General features: G+C 33.3%; 2 protein-coding genes and 1 long non-coding RNA gene across 6 annotated transcripts; 2 read left to right on the top strand and 1 right to left on the bottom strand.

The window, feature by feature from the left end:
* Window positions 1-357: 357 nt before the first annotated feature.
* Window positions 358-3,487, top strand: LOC148760242 (putative disease resistance protein At1g50180). 3 transcript variants are annotated; one of them, XM_088802475.1, is made up of 3 exons: window positions 358-2,025; window positions 2,137-3,192; window positions 3,283-3,487. In XM_088802475.1, exons 1-2 carry the CDS (start codon window positions 380-382, stop codon window positions 3,143-3,145), a joined length of 2,655 nt encoding a protein of 884 aa, XP_088658601.1. In that variant the 5' UTR covers window positions 358-379; the 3' UTR covers window positions 3,146-3,192; window positions 3,283-3,487. The 3 variants fall into 3 exon arrangements, with proteins under 3 accessions (XP_088658601.1, XP_088658602.1, XP_088658600.1); XM_088802476.1 differs by lacking the exon at window positions 2,137-3,192; XM_088802474.1 differs by having other exon boundaries at window positions 358-3,192.
* Window positions 3,488-3,850: 363 nt separating this feature from the next.
* On the bottom strand, window positions 3,851-4,391 carry LOC148760241 (uncharacterized). Its single transcript, XR_016023082.1, has 2 exons — window positions 4,321-4,391; window positions 3,851-4,238 (listed from the first exon to the last, which is right to left on the bottom strand). It is a non-coding gene; the product is annotated as an uncharacterized LOC148760241 (long non-coding RNA).
* A 7,218-nt stretch (window positions 4,392-11,609) lies between these two features.
* LOC148760240 (putative disease resistance protein At1g50180) lies at window positions 11,610-14,960 on the top strand. Of its 2 annotated transcripts, XM_088802772.1 has the most exons (2): window positions 11,618-13,459; window positions 13,921-14,068. In XM_088802772.1, the coding sequence occupies exons 1-2, from the start codon at window positions 11,814-11,816 to the stop codon at window positions 13,931-13,933; spliced, it is 1,659 nt and encodes a 552-aa protein (XP_088658898.1). In that variant the 5' UTR covers window positions 11,618-11,813; the 3' UTR covers window positions 13,934-14,068. The 2 variants fall into 2 exon arrangements, with proteins under 2 accessions (XP_088658897.1, XP_088658898.1); XM_088802771.1 differs by having other exon boundaries at window positions 11,610-14,960.
* Window positions 14,961-18,549: the final 3,589 nt, after the last annotated feature.

Here is an 18,549-nt window from a genome sequence, read left to right as displayed (position 1 = left end):
TTTAGTGCTTGCTTCTTCAGAACAGAGTAATGCTAATTGCTACTATTATATTTTGAAGGTTGGGATATTAATCCAACGACAGCATAAGAATAAAGTCAGTGATGATAATTACCTAATCCTTCTTCTTCCAGTAAGGTATCCAATTCGATTGATTAAGCAAAGAAAAGAGATTCTTTCTCCTTTTGCCTTTTATGTCCAATGTGAAATGGGCACCAGGCTTTAACTACTTTGGTGAAGAGAAATGAGAAAGAATATCTGTTTAGGCAAGTAAGGTACCCAGCTAAAGCTAATACATATGGATATTAAGAAAATTGTGTAGAAACAGGCTGATCAGTTTGAAAACCTGAAAAAAGAAGAGTAACTTGAATCAGCCGGAGAAATGGCAGATGCTATTGTGTCTTTAGCTATTGAAAGAATATCGGATTTACTCATTCATGAAGCTGTTTTCCTGCATGGAGCTCGTGAGGAAGTGGAGGGCCTCAAGGCTGAACTGGAGCGGATGAAGAGCTCCTTGGAGGATGCAGACAGCAGGCAAGATCAAAATAAGCTTTACCGCACTTCGGTGAGACAAATCAGAGATCTTGCTTATGAAGCAGAAGATGTTATTGACGACTTCATTCTTCAAGCCGCACATGAAGGAGGCTTTCATGGATTCATGAAGAGATTCAACAAGCCTTTTCGTCTGCACAAAATCGGGGTGCAGGTCAAAGCAATCCAGACTAAGCTTGAAAGCATTTCTAAGAATCTTCCGGCTTATAATCGGATATCTGGAGCAGAGGGGTCTGGCTCTGTTTTCGAGATGCAGCACTGGGTAAGGAGAACATATTCACATGTTGAGGACGAGTATGTTGTTAGCTTGGAGGGTATCACAAATGAGGTTTTGGCTCAGTTGATGACAGAAGAAGATAGACTACATGTCGTTGTTTCTATAGTCGGCATGGGGGGGATAGGTAAGACCACTCTGGCAAAAAAGGTTTATAAGCACGATGATGTGAAACGACATTTTGATTGTTGTGCTTGGGCTTTTATATCTCAACAATGTATGCCAAGAGAAGTTTTGCATGATCTCCTCTTAAAACTTCTCTCTCCTTCTAAAGAAGAAAGGGAGCTAATCGATAAACTGAAAGAGCATGAGTTGGTGAAAAGGCTTTATGATGTTCTGAAAGAAAAACGATATTTGGTGGTCCTTGATGATATCTGGAGAAGTGAGGATTGGAATAGTCTTAAACATGCTTTTCCACGAGGAAAAAGGGGAAGCAAAATTTTATTCACCACCCGCAACAAGGATGTGGCGTTAAATGCCGATCGTTGGAACTCTCCAATAGAGCTTTCACTTTTTACAGATGATGAAAGTTGGGAGCTTTTTAAAATGAAAGCATTTCGAAGAAACAAGACAGATGTTCCTACTTGCCCAGGAGAACTAGAGATGCTAGGAAGAGAGATGGTGAAAAAATGTGAAGGTCTACCTTTGGCAATTGCTGTTTTAGGAGGCTTGCTAGCAACAAAAAAGTCACCAGCTCAGTGGGAGATGGTTCACAGAAACATTAGTGCACACTTAAACGGGTTCCAACAAGAAGATCATCGCTATGGTGGAGTGAATGGGATTTTGGCTTTAAGTTATAATGAGTTACCCTTTCATTTAAAACCATGCTTCTTATATCTTGGGCATTATCCAGAAGATTGGGAGATCTCAAAAAAAGAACTCATTCGATTATGGATTGCTGAAGGTTTCATTTCACCATCATGGAAAAGCGGGGAAATGTTGATGGACGATGTAGCTGAACAATTCCTGGAACAGCTAATAAATAGATGTTTGGTTCAAGTTGGTAAGAGAGACCTTAGAGGAACAGGTGTGAAAACATGTCACGTACATGATCTCTTGAGGGACTTGTGCGTGAAAAAAGCTCAAGAGGAGAATTTCTTAGAAATTATTCAGCCACCATCGAACGAAAGCGATGGTAATTCTCTTCATGTGACTTTGACAGCATCTATGGCACGAAGAATTGCTATTCATCCTAGCAAAAGGTATGTTTCTTTGAAAGGAAAATATCCAAATTTACGCACTCTTTTGCTCTTTCAGAATGAAAAATTGATAAAATTACACATTTCAAAATGTAATGATTTTAAATTTTTAAGGGTGTTGAATCTTGTGAGAAATGATATGCTGTCCAAGTGGCATGTGTCAAGTGAAATTGGTAATCTATATCATTTGAGGTATTTGAGGTTAAGATCTGCTGGAACCATCATCTTGCCACGGTCTATTGGCAAGTTGAAGAATTTACACACTTTATACCTCCGAAATCAAGCACCAAGAATTCCTAATGTTTTATTCAAGTTGAGACGTTTAAGGCATATTGTAGTAGGTGGTATTTATGTTTATGTGCCTTTGTTGCTGAGGGATGCTTTAAAAAATATTGAAACTTTTAAGTACATAGGGAGTAAGAGTTTAATTGAAAATAATGCAGTGCTCGACTTGACTAATATTCGGAGTTTAGGAATAAGTTTTGAGAGATCAAAAGATGTGGAGCTTATCCTAAAAGCATTGATTCAATCACAACGCCTTGAGTCATTGTACATGTGGTTAGAGGATTCAATCCCATTCCCAGACTTGGAACCCCTTTCTCGTTGCCATCACCTATCAAAACTATTATTAAGAGGGAAGATACGAGAAGATCCACATTTGAGCCATCATAGTTTGAAATTTTTGCCAGCAAACATTGCCAAGTTGACTTTGTGGGAATGTGAGATGAAGCAGGATCCAATGGCTGCATTGGGAAAGCTGCCTCATTTGAGGACTCTCAACTTATGGATGGCCTCATATAGAGGGACTAAAATGGTTTGCTCTGCCAACGAATTTCTTCAACTTGATTGTCTTGATATTTGGTATTTAAAAGAATTAGAAGAGTGGCAGATAGAAAAAGGCGCAATGCCATGTCTCCGGAGTTTAAGTCTGTCTGTAGTTCCAAATTTGAGGAGTTTTCCAGAAGGGTTGAGGGACATTACTGCTCTCCAAGAAATGAAATTATCTTTTTTGAAGAGTTCATTGGTAGAGAGGATTCAAGTGATAGATGGCAGAGAAGGAGAGGATTTCTCTAATGTGCGCCACATACCCTCCATCCAAATAATGGAGACGGAGGAAGTTTGAACCCTCTAACTTTGCAATTTCAAATCCTCAAATCAAAGTAATTGGAGGTGAGTTAGATATTTATATGATAATCTTTTTCGTTTTGATTTGGGTCTATCCTTTTCATAAGAGATGATGCCATTTTCTTCTTGGTGTAGGTAAATCTAATTGGCTCAGAAATGTACCATGCCAATAAGAGCAACTTGGGGGATCACCTGGATTTGCTTTTCAATTGTTTGAAAGTTTAATTTGTATTTTTTGCTTTTTGATTGTTTGAAAGTTTAATTTGTATTTTTGAAAATGATTTGCTGTGAGTTTGAATGAACCAATTGTTAATAAATTTTAGATTTTCACAAGTGAACATTATCCATTTGTTTGCTAGCACCTAAAAGGCAAAAGCTAGTCAAAGTTCTGTTTTTTGATTTTGTTCCTATTTGCTCCACTCTCAATGAGACAACAAGAGGGCTTTGGTGAAACTGGAAATTCTAAGAAAGCAGCTGCTTGTCATCTCTTTCTTGTTAAATATAGGATTCCTACCTTATGAGATAACATAGAGGAAGAGTCTTTGCTTTTCTGCTTCTTCAATTATCTAAAATGCTGCTTAAATTATGTTAAAAATTTGATGATATTAGTACGCAAAATAAGATGATTAAAGGGAAAAAAAATATAAACAGAAGGATTCATATAAAATTTATGTAATCTATCATGCACGTTGAAACAGGAAACTTGATGTACAGAGACAACTCTGTTAGAAATTAGAAGCTTCATTTTTCAATCAACTGAGAGGCATTTCTATACATGTTTCAAAAACCAATCTCTTAGCCTCATATTTGTACTCTTTTTTGTGATATTTTACACCTTTCTGCACAAACAATTGCTAAAGAAGCAATTTTACTTTAACATGAGACAAGCCTGCCGATAAAGCATAAATCGTAAAAAATGAAACAGTGAGGAGATCAAAAGAGACATTGGCTAACCGAACACAGTAATGCTATTTAGTCGTTGCTCAAAGCAATTGACGAAGCTGCTGATTTTCTTTCCGGAGAGATTGAACCTCTTTCATCAGCTCAGCTTGGTTCTCTAGAATGGAACTCATCACACGGGACATTTCCATCTGTCAAATGTTCCACAAATTAGAGTTAAAAGTATTCACATGAAAGCCAGCGCAATATGAAAAAGAGAAAATAGGCAGATACCTCCTGCATGTGGAGTTGTCTTAAAATTTCAATATGAAGGTTCCTCATATCTCCATGAATGGATTTCTGAAATGAATCAGGGGTTTCTTCAAGTGTACGTTGAAATAGCTGAAGAGCAAAGTTACTTCTTTGCTGGGGATCTGGTTGAAGAGCCTTGTGGGGTTGTAATGTTCCTCCCTATTAGAGACAGAATCAATGAACCATCATAAATAAAGAAAACTATGAAATCTTAATCTTAGTTGTAAAAGACTCTTCATGGCATAAATTGGTGAGGGTGAGGGCATCTGTACAATTTCCAAAAGAGGTTTGATACTCAAAAGGATGGTAGCATTATAAGAAACAGGACCTAAAACAACTAAAATTCTACACAAAACAAGCATTTTGCTCATCATCAAAACCTTTGGAGCCTACACAAAAAACATCTCAGTCGCTACTCAGACACAAAAGATTCAAAAGGGATGCAACCTTAGCTTGCTATCAGAGAAAAGAGGAATCCCACATTCAAAAGAGGGTTCCCATAAACCTTAGCTAGCTACTTTTAAGAGGGAAGATACGAGAAGATCCACATTCGGACCGTAATGTTTTGAAATTTTTGCCAGCAAACATTGTCTAGTTAAGTTTGTGGTATCGTGAGATGAAGCAGTATCCAAGGGCTGTATTGGGAAAGCTGCCTCATTTGAGGACTCTTTGCTTAAGGCCTTACTCACATACAGGGACTAAAATGGTCTGCTTTGCGAATGATTTTCTTCAACTTTATTATGTTGCAATTTGGAATCCGTGAGAATTAGAAAAGTGGTAGATAGAAGAAGGCGCAATGCCACGTTTCCGGAATTCAAGTCTGGAATGGGTTTCAAATTTAAAGATTTTTCTAGAAAGGTTGAGGTAAATTATAGCTTTCCAAGAAATAGAATTATGCTACTTGAAAAGGCCATTGATAGAGAGGATTCGAGTGATAGAAGAGAAGGAGAGGATTTCTCTAAAGTGCATCACATACCCTCCATCCAAATAATGCATAGCAGCAAGTTTAAGGACTCTAATTTTGCTTAAGTCAAATCCTCGACTCAAAGTAGTTGGACGTGAGTTAGATATTTCTGTGATAATCTATTTTGTTTTGATTTTATTCTATTGTTTTCATAAGAGTTGATGCCATTTTCTTCTTGGTATAGCTAAATCTAATCTGCTCAGAAATGTACTCTGCCAATACCTCCATTTGCTTTTTGATTGTTTGAAAGTTTAATTTGTACTTTTTTCCTAGATAAATGAATCTAATGATCAAGTGTTTTTAAGAAATGAATTGTTGTGAGTTTGACTGAACTAGATCAACTTGTACTTTTAGATGTCTAATATGATTGACGCTTTAGGACAATCGTGACCACTAATGGTGTATAAAATGATAGTGCTTAGAAAATCATACAATTAATGAAAGAAAAGAGCAAACTCCAAAGAAAAATTCATTAACTAATAATTGCACAAATAAATTTGACTACCACGAGTCAATTAGGTCAATTTTTATAAAAAATTTTAAATACATATATGTAAGGTTAACAACATTGTTATTTTTTTGAAACTCAATGTCCTTATTTGATTGTCCTTGTTATTCTAAATATTTTATAATATTCATTTTATCTAATCTTCTATGTCTGCTATATTATTGATCTTTTTCTTTTTTAAAAGAAGTGGGAGTAGCCCACACTGTAATAGCATATGACAAAATTGGTGGAAAAGAAAGCACAAGGAAATCAGCTTTTGATTTTGCATTACTTAGAAAGCACTTAACCCAACTTTTGATAAAAGAGTATTCGAATATTTAGTTCAATAGTAATTATATATATAAAAAAATTGGATTTAAATTCTCTCTTCTCTAAATTAAAAAAAAAATCATTTATCAAGAGAACCGTGGAATAAACCTTTTACTATTTGCTTATTGTGAGTAAAATGAAAAAAAGAAAAGGATCGGGCAACTTGTGTAGGGTATCCAAGGGTAGGACCTCCACCTTGTTTTGTGCTATTGAAGCTTTTGCTAATTGCTATTATTAAATTTTCAGGGTTGGAATATTAATCCACCCACTGCAGAAGACTAAAGTCAGTGATGATAATTACCTATACTTCTTGTATGGGATTGAATTCAATTGATTCTGTGGGAATCAGTTAGTGGACAAGAAAGTAAGGAAAAGAGATTCTTTCTCCATTAGTTTTTCCTGTCCAATGTGTACCCAGTTATACCCAACACAGATAGAAAATTAACAGTATGGTGAAGAAACAGCATTCATAAGCAGAAGAAAGAATAGTAATCATTTTATTTTTCTTTTCTGAAAAAAGTGGGAGTATCCCACACTACAATAGCATATATATATATATGGGAAAATTGTGGAAAAGAAGAAGGTATAAGGAAAAGAGGTTTTGTCTTTGTATTTGTCAAAAAGCACTCGGCCTTTACTTTTAATAAAGGGTATTCAAATATTTGATTTAATGGTTAATTAATGCATTTTTATTCATAGAATTGGATTTGAATTCTTTGCTCACCAAATAAAAAAAAATCATTTGTGATAAGAAATAGGCAACTTGTCTATGGTGTCCAAGGGTAAGACCTCCACCTTGTTTTGTGTATCCAAAGACAATTGAAAAAGATGGAAGAAATTGAGACTTAATTATTTATGTATGTTCATGATTAAATCTTAAAAAAAGACTTAATTTTAATTACGTAATATTTTCATAGATTTTTATTGCCTTTTTTGTGGGAGTCATAGATTTTCACAGATGTTTACTATCACTTAAAGGCAAGTTATTGAAACTTGTTCTTTGAAATTTATTTTTATATTTTGTACTTTTCAGTGACTTTCTTTTTCTTGTTTATTGTAGTAGTGTACGCTTTGAGATGAATTAATGTATCAGTCTTTTTTCAATGATGTTTAGCTTTGAAATTGATTACTGGCATTTTGATATGTTATATAATCGTATCATATCTTTTAAGCTTTACATGTTATGTTGTAGGCTTTAATGCTTACTAGGTTCTTCTCTCCTCCCCCTTTGATTGACTAGGTCCTTGTAGAACTGGTTCCTTTGCATCTAATTATGGGTGATTTCTTGAGATTAATCATGAGTATCACTTCATCTCCTCTTCATTCCTAGTAAGGCAATGTCTCTTTGTGTATTCAAGACTCTTGATTGATCTTTTTCGTTGCTTTTTTCTTTAAGAACAGTGGGAGTAGCCCACACTACGATAGCATATACCACAAAATTGGTGGGAAAGAAGTTACAAAGAAAAGAGCTTTTTCTTTTGAATTCACCATTTAGATCCTAATTTTTTTAAAAAAATACCTGAATATTTAATTTAATGATAAATGTATGTAATTATATTACTTAGAAGTGGTTCATTACAAAAACTACCTAGTAACTGCCATTAAGCTAGATGAGGACTTGGTTTCCCTAATCTCGCCTTAGTTGGCGTATAAAACACAAGTGTTAAGCTAATCATATGCCAAAAATAATTGTGTGTTTATCCAAAGACAAATATATGTAACTTTAAAGGTAAATCGTAATATTTTTACAAAAGAAATTAATAAATTCAGTGATGATATATAATAATTATTAATTATGCTACAGTTTTCTTTTCTTTGACGTTAACCCAATTGGCTGTTTTTCTTCTGGATTGGTGCATTATTAATAACTTGAACATAAATTAACAAAACTATTCTTAAAAGGGAAGATACGAGAAGATCCACATTCGAGCCATCATGTTTTGAAATTTCTACCAGCAAACATTGCCTCATTTTTGCCAACTTATTCTTGAGATTAATTTGTATTTTTTTTCTTTGATAATTGAATTTAATGAGTTTGAATGAACCGATTGTTATTCTGTAAGCTTCAATTTAATGCTTATGTTGGTGCGGAGGATAACAAAAAATATTTCATTCTATCTTATATTTGCAACCTTTCTCTTCTAAATTATTTGCTTATCCAAAGAAAAAGAAAGAGGCAACTTGTGTATGGTATTCAAGGCAGGACTTCCACATTGTTTTGTGTTATTGAAGCTTTGGGTTTTCGCCTAATTTGTGCTGCAATTAAAGTAAATCCAAAGACAATTGAAAAATGGAAGAAATTCAGTTATTCAATGTTTCCCATATGTATAATAAATTATGCATTCGATTATTGTTAGGTTTTGGTAATTACTGCTTTCAGACAATCTTTGGGATTATTATATTAAATAATTTTTTTAATGAATTAAATTTCATATCATTAACAGTAAACTATCAATCAATTTTATTTATTGTACATTGAACTTTATTTTTTTGCGGAAATCTACATTGAATATTATTCATATCATTAATTTTATTGATTGCATTTGAATTACAATATATTTATGGTACCTCTCTAAGAGTCCTTATGTAGGTAGCTCTTTCAATTTTTTTATTAAGAAATACTATTCATTATGATCTTTCTTTGTAATATGGGATTCAATTCCCACTTCCAATTTGATAAAGATGTAGGAAAAGTCACAATTTCAATTTCTTTTCCATAATAATTGACAAATGGTAATATGATTAATGACCCAAAATATGAATTTAACCATAAAAAAGGGAAAAGCCCAAGATAAGGGGCATCCAATTTGTCAATTGACATGGCCAAAATTTTCTGACGTCCCAATTTCTTATATAATAGAAAAATAAACAAAAATCTGATTCGATTATCAGTTCTCATTTTAATGCAGAAATAGAAAACCAATTGAAGTTTTTAACCCATAGAATATGTTACAACTTGTAGCTTGGAAAGATTGTGCTTGACTTGTGACTTTATGACCAAATTCTACAAGAAAAGAAAAGGAAAAATGTTCTTCTGATTCGATTATCAATTGTCATTAAATGTTCAAATAAAAAACAATGGAAAATTTTCTAACCCGAACAATAAGCTACAATTGTAGTGATATATGACTTAGAGACATCACTTTCTTTTATTACTAGTTTGTTGACTATGCGATGTGTTCGAGATGGTAATTTTTTTTTTCGATTGAGTTGAGAATACTTTGTAAAATAGATATGTAATAGTAATTATATTATCATAAATATTATTTTACAAAATATATAACTATTGTTATTGTAGCCATCATTGTGGTATTTGTAGTGGTGTTTCGATACAACAAAACACCAATAAACATTTCAAGATAAAACAAAATCTTAAATAAAATCTTAAAACTTATATTAGAATATGTAGTAACTCAATCTCTCTTAAGATTCTATTTTTAACTAGTTGATCTACATAACTTTTCATTAATTACATTTAACGCTGAAAAATAAAATATGTAGTAACTCAATCTCTCTCAAAATTTTATTTTAGCTAGCTGATATACACCAATTTACATTAGTTACATTTAGCATTGAAAAATGATTTGGGAGTAATAAATAATGGAATAAAGAAAAATTAATTTTTATAAATAATTAAGTATAAAAAGTCAAAGAAAAATCTAATCCAAACTCAGTCCCAAACCTCAAGCTCACGCCTAAAAACCCAACCATAAACCAATCCCATTAGGTCTCAAGCCCATGCCTCAACAACCACGTGTCCAACCAAAAACCCTATTAAGTGTTAAGCCAAAAACCCTTTGAGACTTCCTTTAAACATAACAAACCTTTTTGATTATTCGTAATTTTCAATGTCCAACCTATTGTAAAAAGCTTACATGAGATTATTTATTAGTTTAAATAGGGTACTCGGATGCAAGTAAGTGTTTTCTTTGTTTTTTTTTCATAGTCAAGTTGATTTAATAATATGAAGTTTTATAATCAGTTACGTGCTTGTTTGTTGATGATGAAGCAAAAGAGTGTAACTATACAAATTATAGTATTTCTTTTTACTTCTTATTTTTCTCTCAACTTTTTTCTCTTGTGTATAAATTTTAGATGATAAAATAGACTTGAAATGAGATATTCCTGTAATGTCAAATTTTATATGTATTTAAAAGAAAACATGTTGAATGATGTAAAAAACTTTGAAAATACTTAGTTTGAAAAATTTATGAGATTTGTGTAATGGCTATCATAAAAAAAAAATACTGATATGTAAGTAAGCAAACTCGTTTTTTGGATTTAATTGATTTAGTTGTTAAGAATTTTCTTTTTATATTATTAATAAATTTATAAAATGAGATTGACATCAAATAGTTAAATCTGTATAGATATCATTTCACCTCTCATGGCTGTTGGATTTGGGCTTTATAGTTGATTTTGTCTTTCAAGCAATATCATTGCAAGTGTCATGCAGGGAAGCTCTTTGGAGTTTTCTTTAAATATGGTTATAAATGTTGGCAATCATAACTAATTAAATAAAAAATAAAAAATATTAATGTTTGGTTTTCTATTTTGAGCATGAAATGTGAAGATTTGATCTGTGAAACCCCCAAGAATTCTCAGCATGTTTCATTGTCTTGGGAAGTTTGCCATTGACTTGCTAGAGCAGAGATGGCATAAGTCAAGTGTCAAGCAAGGAAGCCCTATAGATTTATAATTTAGTAACTTGAAAAGACTGGTTGACTTGATCAAATTCTACCATGTAACCCTAAAAAGCAAATTTAAATTACACTCTTATCAATTCAATTGTTTTGAATTAAATCCATATTTTACCCTATGTCTTTTAATTTTTTTATCTAATTAAAAATAATATATGCTTTCCCCCTATCATTTATTTTATAATACGATAACGCATAATCTCACTTTTTAATGATATGATAATGGCAAATATCATTAAATGAACAATTAAGAATTTGAATAAACACTAAGTGCTTAAGATTTGGTACTAATAACAAAAAATTTAATGAAATATGATAACACATAAATATGATAACATGTAATATGATAACACGTAAGATTTTGTACTACAATAGATCTTTTCTGGCATGATAATATGATAACACGTAAATATCATTTAATGAATAATAATCAAGAAAAATATAATATAATTATAAAATATATTGAGTCTTTACCTAGATGGTTAATTTCTTACATCATGTTTTCTCACTCTTTGACAAGTGCCTATTTGCAGGTCACAAATGGTAAAAACGCTAAAGCAATTTTGCTTGTTATCTCCATTCCGGGCTCATGGCTCAGATTAAATCACTTCATTTAAACACCAATAACAGGTAACCTAGTATTGGACTTTCTTAAAACAGAGTAATTCTCTATTCGATAATTATCCTCAGGATGGGGATATTAATCCACCCACAGTGCAAGTTGGGATTGAATTCAATAATTACTAGTGGACAAGAAAGTAAGGAAAGAGATTCCTTCTCCTTTAGCTTTTCTTGTCCAATGTCAAATAGACAACAGGCTTCCACACCTTTTGATAAAGACAAATAGAAAAATCGAAACCCAAACAAAAGCAATGAGAAAAGGGTATCAATTTAGTCAAGTATAGCTACCAGCTAAAGCTAATTCATGTACAAGAAACAGGCGGATCAGTTTGAAATCTTGAAAAAAGAAGAGTAATTTCAATCAGCAGGAGAAATGGCAGATGCTATTGTGTCCTTAGCTATTGAAAGAATATCGGATTTACTCATTCATGAGGCTGTTTTCCTGCGTGGAGTTCGTGAGGAAGTGGAGGGCCTCAAGGCTGAACTGGAGCGGATGAAGAGCTCCTTGGAGGATGCAGACAGTAGGCAAGATCAAAATAAGCTTAACCGCACTTTGGTGAGACAAATCAGAGATCTTGCTTATGAAGCAGAAGATGTTATTGACGACTCTATTCTTCATGCCGCACATCAGAGGGGCTTTCATGGAATCATCAAGAAATTCACCAAGCCTTCTCATTTGCAAAAAATTGGGGTGAAGGTCAAAGGAATCCAGACTAAGCTTGAAAGCATTTCTAAGAGTCTTCCGGCTTATAATCGGATATCTGGAACAGAGGGGTCTAGCTCTGTTTTCGAGATGCAGCAGCGGTTTAGGAGAACATATACACATGTTGAGCAAGAGGATGTTGTTAGCTTGGAGGATACCACAAAAGAGGTTTTGGCTCAGTTGATGACAGAAGAAGATAGACTTCATGTCGTTGTTTCTATAGTCGGCATGGGGGGCATAGGTAAGACCACTCTGGCCAAGAAGGTATATAAGCACGATGATGTGAAACGACATTTTGATTGTTGTGCTTGGGCTTTTATATCTCAACAGTGTATGCCAAGAGAAGTTTTGCATGATCTCCTCTTAAAACTTCTCTCGCCTTCTAAAGAAGAAAGGGAGCTAATCGATAAACTGAAAGAGCATGAGTTGGTGAAAAGGCTTTATGATGTCTTGAAAGAAAAACGGTATTTGGTGGTTCTTGATGATATCTGGAGAAGTGAAGATTGGGACAATTTTAAACCTGCTTTTCCACGAGGAAGAAAGGGGAGCAAAATTTTATTCACAACACGCCACAAGGACTTGGCATTGCATGCCGATCCTTGCAACTCCCCAGTAGAGGTTCGATTTCTTACCGAGGATGAAAGTTGGAAGCTTTTTAAAATGAAAGCATTCCCAGGAAAGAAGACAGAGTTTCATGCTTGCCCAGAAGAATTGGAGATGCTAGGAAGAGAGATGGTGAAAAAATGTGGAGGTCTACCTTTGGCAATTGCTGTTTTAGGAGGCTTGCTGGCAACAAAAAAGTCACCAGCTCAGTGGGAGATGGTTCACAGCGACATTAATGCGCACTTGAACAAGTTCCAACAAGAAGATCATCGCTATGGTGGAGTGAATGGGATTTTGGCTTTAAGTTATAATGAGTTACCCTTTCATTTAAAACCATGCTTCTTATATCTTGGGCATTATCCAGAAGATTGGGAGATCTCAAAAAAAGAACTCATTCGATTATGGATTGCTGAAGGTTTCATTTCATCATCATGGAAAAGCGGGGAAATGTTGATGGAGGATGTAGCTGATCAATTCCTGGAACAGCTAACAAATAGATGTTTGGTTCAAGTTGGTAGGAGAGACCATACAGGAATAGGTGTGAAAACATGTCACGTACATGATCTCTTGAGGGACTTGTGTGTGAAAAAAGCTCAAGAGGAGAATTTCTTAGAAATTATTCAGCCACCATTGAACGAAAGCGATGGTAATTCTCTTCGTGTGACTTTGACAGCATCTATGGCACGAAGAATTGCTATTCATCCTAGCAAAAGGTATGTTTCATTGAAAGGAAAACATCCAAATTTACGCACTCTTTTGCTCTTTCAGAATGAAGAATTGATAAACTTGAACATTTCAAAATGTAATGATTTCAAATTCTTAAGGGTGTTGAATCTTGCGAGAAATGATATGCCGTCCGAGTGGCATGTGTCAAGTGAAATTGGTAATCTACATCATTTGAGGTATTTGAGGTTAAGATCTGGTGGAACCATCATCTTGCCATGGTCTATTGGCAAGTTGAAGAATTTACACACTTTATACCTCCAAAATGGAGCACCAAGAATTCCTGATGTTTTATTCAAGTTGAGACGCTTAAGACATATTATAGTAAGTATATATTTGCATTTGCCGCTAAGGGGTACTTTAAAAAATATTGACACTTTAAAGTACATAATGAGCAAGAGTTTATTTGAAAATAATGCAGTGCTCGACTTGACTAATATTCGGAGTTTAGGAATAAGTTTTGAGAGATCAAAAGATGTGGAGCCTATCCTAAAAGCACTGATTAAATCACAACGCCTTGGGTCATTGTACATGCGGTTAGAGGATTCAATCCCATACCCAAACTTGGAAGCCCTTTCTCATTGCCATCACCTATCAAAACTATTCTTAAGAGGGAAGATGCAAGAAGATCCACATTCGAGCCATCATAGTCTGAGATTTCTGCCGGAAAACATTGTCAAGTTGACTTTGTGGGATTGTGAGATGAAGCAGGATCCAATGGCTGTATTGGGAAAGCTGCCGCATTTGAGGACTCTCAACTTATGGGTGGCCCCATATAGAGGGACTAAAATGGTTTGCTCTGCCAACGAATTTCTTCAACTTGATTGTCTTGATATTTGGGATTTAAAAGAATTAGAAGAGTGGCAGATAGAAGAAGGCGCAATGTCACGTCTCCGGAGCTTAAGTCTGGGTTGGGTTTCAAATTTGAGGAGTTTCCCGGAAGGGTTAAGATATATTACTGCTCTCCAAGAAATGAAATTATACGAAATGAAGAGGTCATTGGTCGAGAGGATTCAAGTGATAGACAGAAGAGAAGGAGAGGATTTCTCTAAAGTGTGCCACATTCCCTCCATCCAAATAAGTGATACGTGGGAAGGTTAAAAACTCTAATTTTGCAATGTCAATCCTCAACTCAAAGTAATTGCATGTGAGTTAGACAATTCTATGATAATCTTTTTTGTTTTGATCGGGGTCTATTCTTTTCACAAGAGATGATGCCATTTTCTTCTTGGTGTATGTAAATCAAATCGGCCCAGAAATATACTCTAGCAATAAGATCAACATGGGGGATCATCTGAATTTGCTTTTTGATTGTTTGAAAGTTTAATCTGTATTTTTTTTCTGGATAATTGAATCTAATGACCATGTGCTTTTTAGAAATGAATTGCTGTGAGTTTGAATGAACCGATTGTTATTTTGTAGACTTCAATTTAATGCTTATGATGGGGCAGAAGATAACAAATAATATTTCATTCTATCTTATTTTTGCAACCTTTCTCTTCTAAATTATTTGCTTATCCAAAGAAAAAGAAAAGATTAAAGAAAGAGGCAACTAGTGTACGGTATTCAAGGCAGGCCTTTCACATTGTTTTGTGTTATTGAAGCTTTGGGTTTTCGCCTAATTTGTGCTGCAGTTAAAGTAAATCCAAAGACAATTGAAAAAGATGGAAGAAATTCAGTTATTCAACGTTACATGGGAATTAGAAATATTGACTAAAGTATATATAATTAATTATGCATTCAATCATTGTTAAGTTCTGGTAATTATTGCTTTCAGACACTCTTTAAGATTATTATATTAAATAATTTATTTTTTCAATGAATTAAATTTCATAACATTAACAGTAAAACGATCAATCAGTTTTATTTATTGTACATTGAACATTATTTTTTTGCAGAAATCTACATTGAACATTATTCATATCATTAATTTTATTGATTATATTTGAATTACAATATATTTATTGTACCTCTCTAAGATTCCTCATATAGGTAGGTCATATAGGTACCTCTCTAACATTATTCATCAATCTTTGCTTGATGAATGTCATCTCTTTTTTTGCGCATTTAAGATGATGAAAGGGAAAAAAAAAATATAAGCAAAAAGATTCATATAAAATTTATGTAATCTATCGAGTAAGTTCATTTTTCAATCAACTGAGAGGCATTTCTACACATGTTTCAAAAGACCAATCTCTTAGCCTCACATTTGTACTCTTTTTTGTGATATTTTACACATTTCTGCACAAACAATTGCTAAAGAAGCAATTTTACTTTAAAAGGAGACAATTATTATGAAAAATACAAGTAATTAAATCATGCATTATTGTGTCTTTACTCACGTGATTAATTTCTTAATTTATGTTTTCTCGTTTTAGAGTTAGGTCTTTCAATTTTTTTAACTAATTAGACATAACATATGCCTCTTATATCATTTAGTTTATTAGAATTCGAGTCATCAATAAGAGTGTTTTGGATTCTATTTTTTATTATAGTTGGTTGACCATGTCTAAATTATTTGATGATCCAAAGAAAAAAAAAAGAAAAGATTAAAGAAAGAGGCAACTTGTGTATGGTATTCAAGGGCAGGACTTCCACATTGTTTTGTGTTATTGATGCTTTGGGTTTTTGCTTAATTTGTGCAGCAATTAAAGTAAATCCAAAGACAATTGAAAAAGATGGAAGAAATTGAGTTACTCAATGTTAGATGGGAATCATAAATATTTACTAAAGTATATATAAATAATTATGCATTCAATCATTGTTAGGTTTTGGTAATTACTGCTTTAAGACAATCTTTATGATTATTATATTAAATAATTTATTTTTGCAATGAATTAAAGTTCATAACATTAACAGTAAACTATCAATCAATTTTATTTATTTTACATTGTACATTACTCATAGCATTAATTTTGTTTATTATACCTATCTAAGATTCGATATATTGGTAGGTTTTTATAAAAAATTTTAATTGCATATATGCAAAGTTAACAACACCATTTTTTTTTTGTTGCTATAGATAGGAATACCTGCCTTATCTCAATAATTACTTGTTCAATGTAATTGGAAATAGCTCTGCTCTATAGCTTGTTAATTAACAATTAAATTACTTTAAAATGTTTTTTCTTTACTTTTTTTTTTTATCTAATGGAATATGTATGATCTCATGGTAGGGCCGCAATTGAAGCTTTAGGTTATTAAATGTTATTGAAGCCTGAAAAGGAGGCAACTTGTGTATGGTATTCAATGGCAGAACTTTCACATTGTTTTGAGTTATCGAAGCTTTGGGTTTTTGCTTAATTTGTGCTGCAATTGAAGTAAATCCGAAGGCAATTGAATTAGATGGAGGAAATTGAGTAAGTCAATGTTACATTGAGATCACAAATATTGATTGAAGTATTATGTTAAATAATCTAAAATGTTTGGTGTGGCAAGGATACGTAATAATGATAAACAAATTGTGTGTATAGAATAATATGCACATTTCATCTGTCCTGCCTTTGAAAGAAAAATGGCAGAGGCAATCGTCTCGCTTGCCATTGAAAGAATTGTAGATTTACTCATTCATAAAGCATTTTTCTTGGATGATGTGAGAGAAGAAGTTGAGAGCCTAAAGGCCGAACTAGAGCGGATGAAGAGCTCCTTGAAAGATGTAGACCGTAAGCAAGGACAAGATGAACGTCTCTGCACTCGGGTGAGAGAAATCAGAGATCTTGCTTACGATGCTGAAGATGTCGTAGACTCTTATGTTCTTAAAGTTGCACGTCGAGGAGGCTTCCATTTGAAATTTCTGCCTGCGAACGTTGTCTAGTTAAGTTTGTGGTATCGTGAGATGAAGCAGTATCCAATGGCTGTATAGGGAAAGCTGCCTCATTTGAGGACTCTTTGCTTAGGGCCTTACTCATATACGGGGACTAAAATTGTCTGCTCTGAGAATGATTTTCGTCAACTTGATTATCTAGCAATTTGGAATCCATCAAAATCAAAAAAGTGGCAGATAGAAGAAGGTGCAATGGAACAGCAAAAAGGAGGAGGCGCAATGCCACTTCTCCAGAGTTTTAAGTCTGAAGGGTTTGAAATTTGAAAATTTTTTCAAAAGGGTGGAGGTATACTACTGCTCTCCAAGAAATGGAATTATGTTACTTGAAAAGGTCATTGATAGAGAGGATTCAAGTGATAGAAGGAAGAGAAGGAGAGGATTTCTCTAAAGTGCATCACATACCCTCCATCCAAATAATGCATAGCAGCAAGATGAAAACTCTAATTTTGCTCAAGTCAAATCCTCGACTCAAAGATATTTCTATGATAATCTATTTTGTTTTGATTTGATTTGATTCTATCGTTTTCATAAAAGTTGATGCCATTTTCTTCTTGGTATAGCTAAATCTAATCCACCCAGAAATGTACTCTACCAATAACAGCAAGAAGGGGGATCACCTCCATTTTGCCTTTTATTATTTGAAAGTTTAATTTGTAATTTATTTCTTGATAATGAATCTAATGATCAAGTGTTTTTTAAAAATGAATTACTGTGAGTTTGACTGAACTAGCTCAACTTGTTCTTTTAGATGTCCAATATGATTGACGGTTTAGGACAATCATGACAACTAATAGTGTATAAAATAAGAGTACTTAGAAAATCATACAATTAATTAAAGGAAAATACAAACTCCAAAAAAAATCATTTACTAATAATTGCATAGATAGATTTGAATAGCATGAGTCAATTAGGTCAATTTTTATAAAAATTTTTAAATGCAAACACATAAGGTTAAATTTTTTTAAAATTACCTGAATTTTATTACTTTGTTTTGTTCTTTTTAGAGACTTTTCTTTTCTTGTTTATTGTATTAGCTTTCGGATGAATTAATGTATCAGTCTTTTCTCAATGATGTTTAGCAATTTGAGATTATATAATCATATCTTTTAAGCTTTACATGTTATTTTGTAGGCTTTAATGCTTGCTTGTTGCTTCTCTCCTCCCCTCTGCTTCTCATTTCCATTTTTTCTTAGACTTAATTTCATTAGTTTTGACTGACTAGATCCTTGTAGAACTGGTTCCTTTGCACCTAAATGT

The sequence above is a fragment of the Theobroma cacao genome, chromosome 10, assembly GCF_053813885.1.
Source record: "Theobroma cacao isolate CCN51 chromosome 10, ASM5381388v1, whole genome shotgun sequence".
NCBI classification, from domain to species: Eukaryota; Viridiplantae; Streptophyta; class Magnoliopsida; order Malvales; family Malvaceae; genus Theobroma; species Theobroma cacao.
The sequence above is the reverse complement of the archived record's forward strand: the minus strand, read 5'-3'. Positions and strand labels throughout refer to the sequence as shown.

Coding starts and splice junctions, on each gene's coding strand:
- LOC148760242 (XM_088802474.1), top strand. CDS start 380: ATGGCAGATGCTATTGTGTCTTTAGCTATTGAAAGAATATCGGATTTA.
- LOC148760240 (XM_088802771.1), top strand. CDS start 11,814: ATGGCAGATGCTATTGTGTCCTTAGCTATTGAAAGAATATCGGATTTA.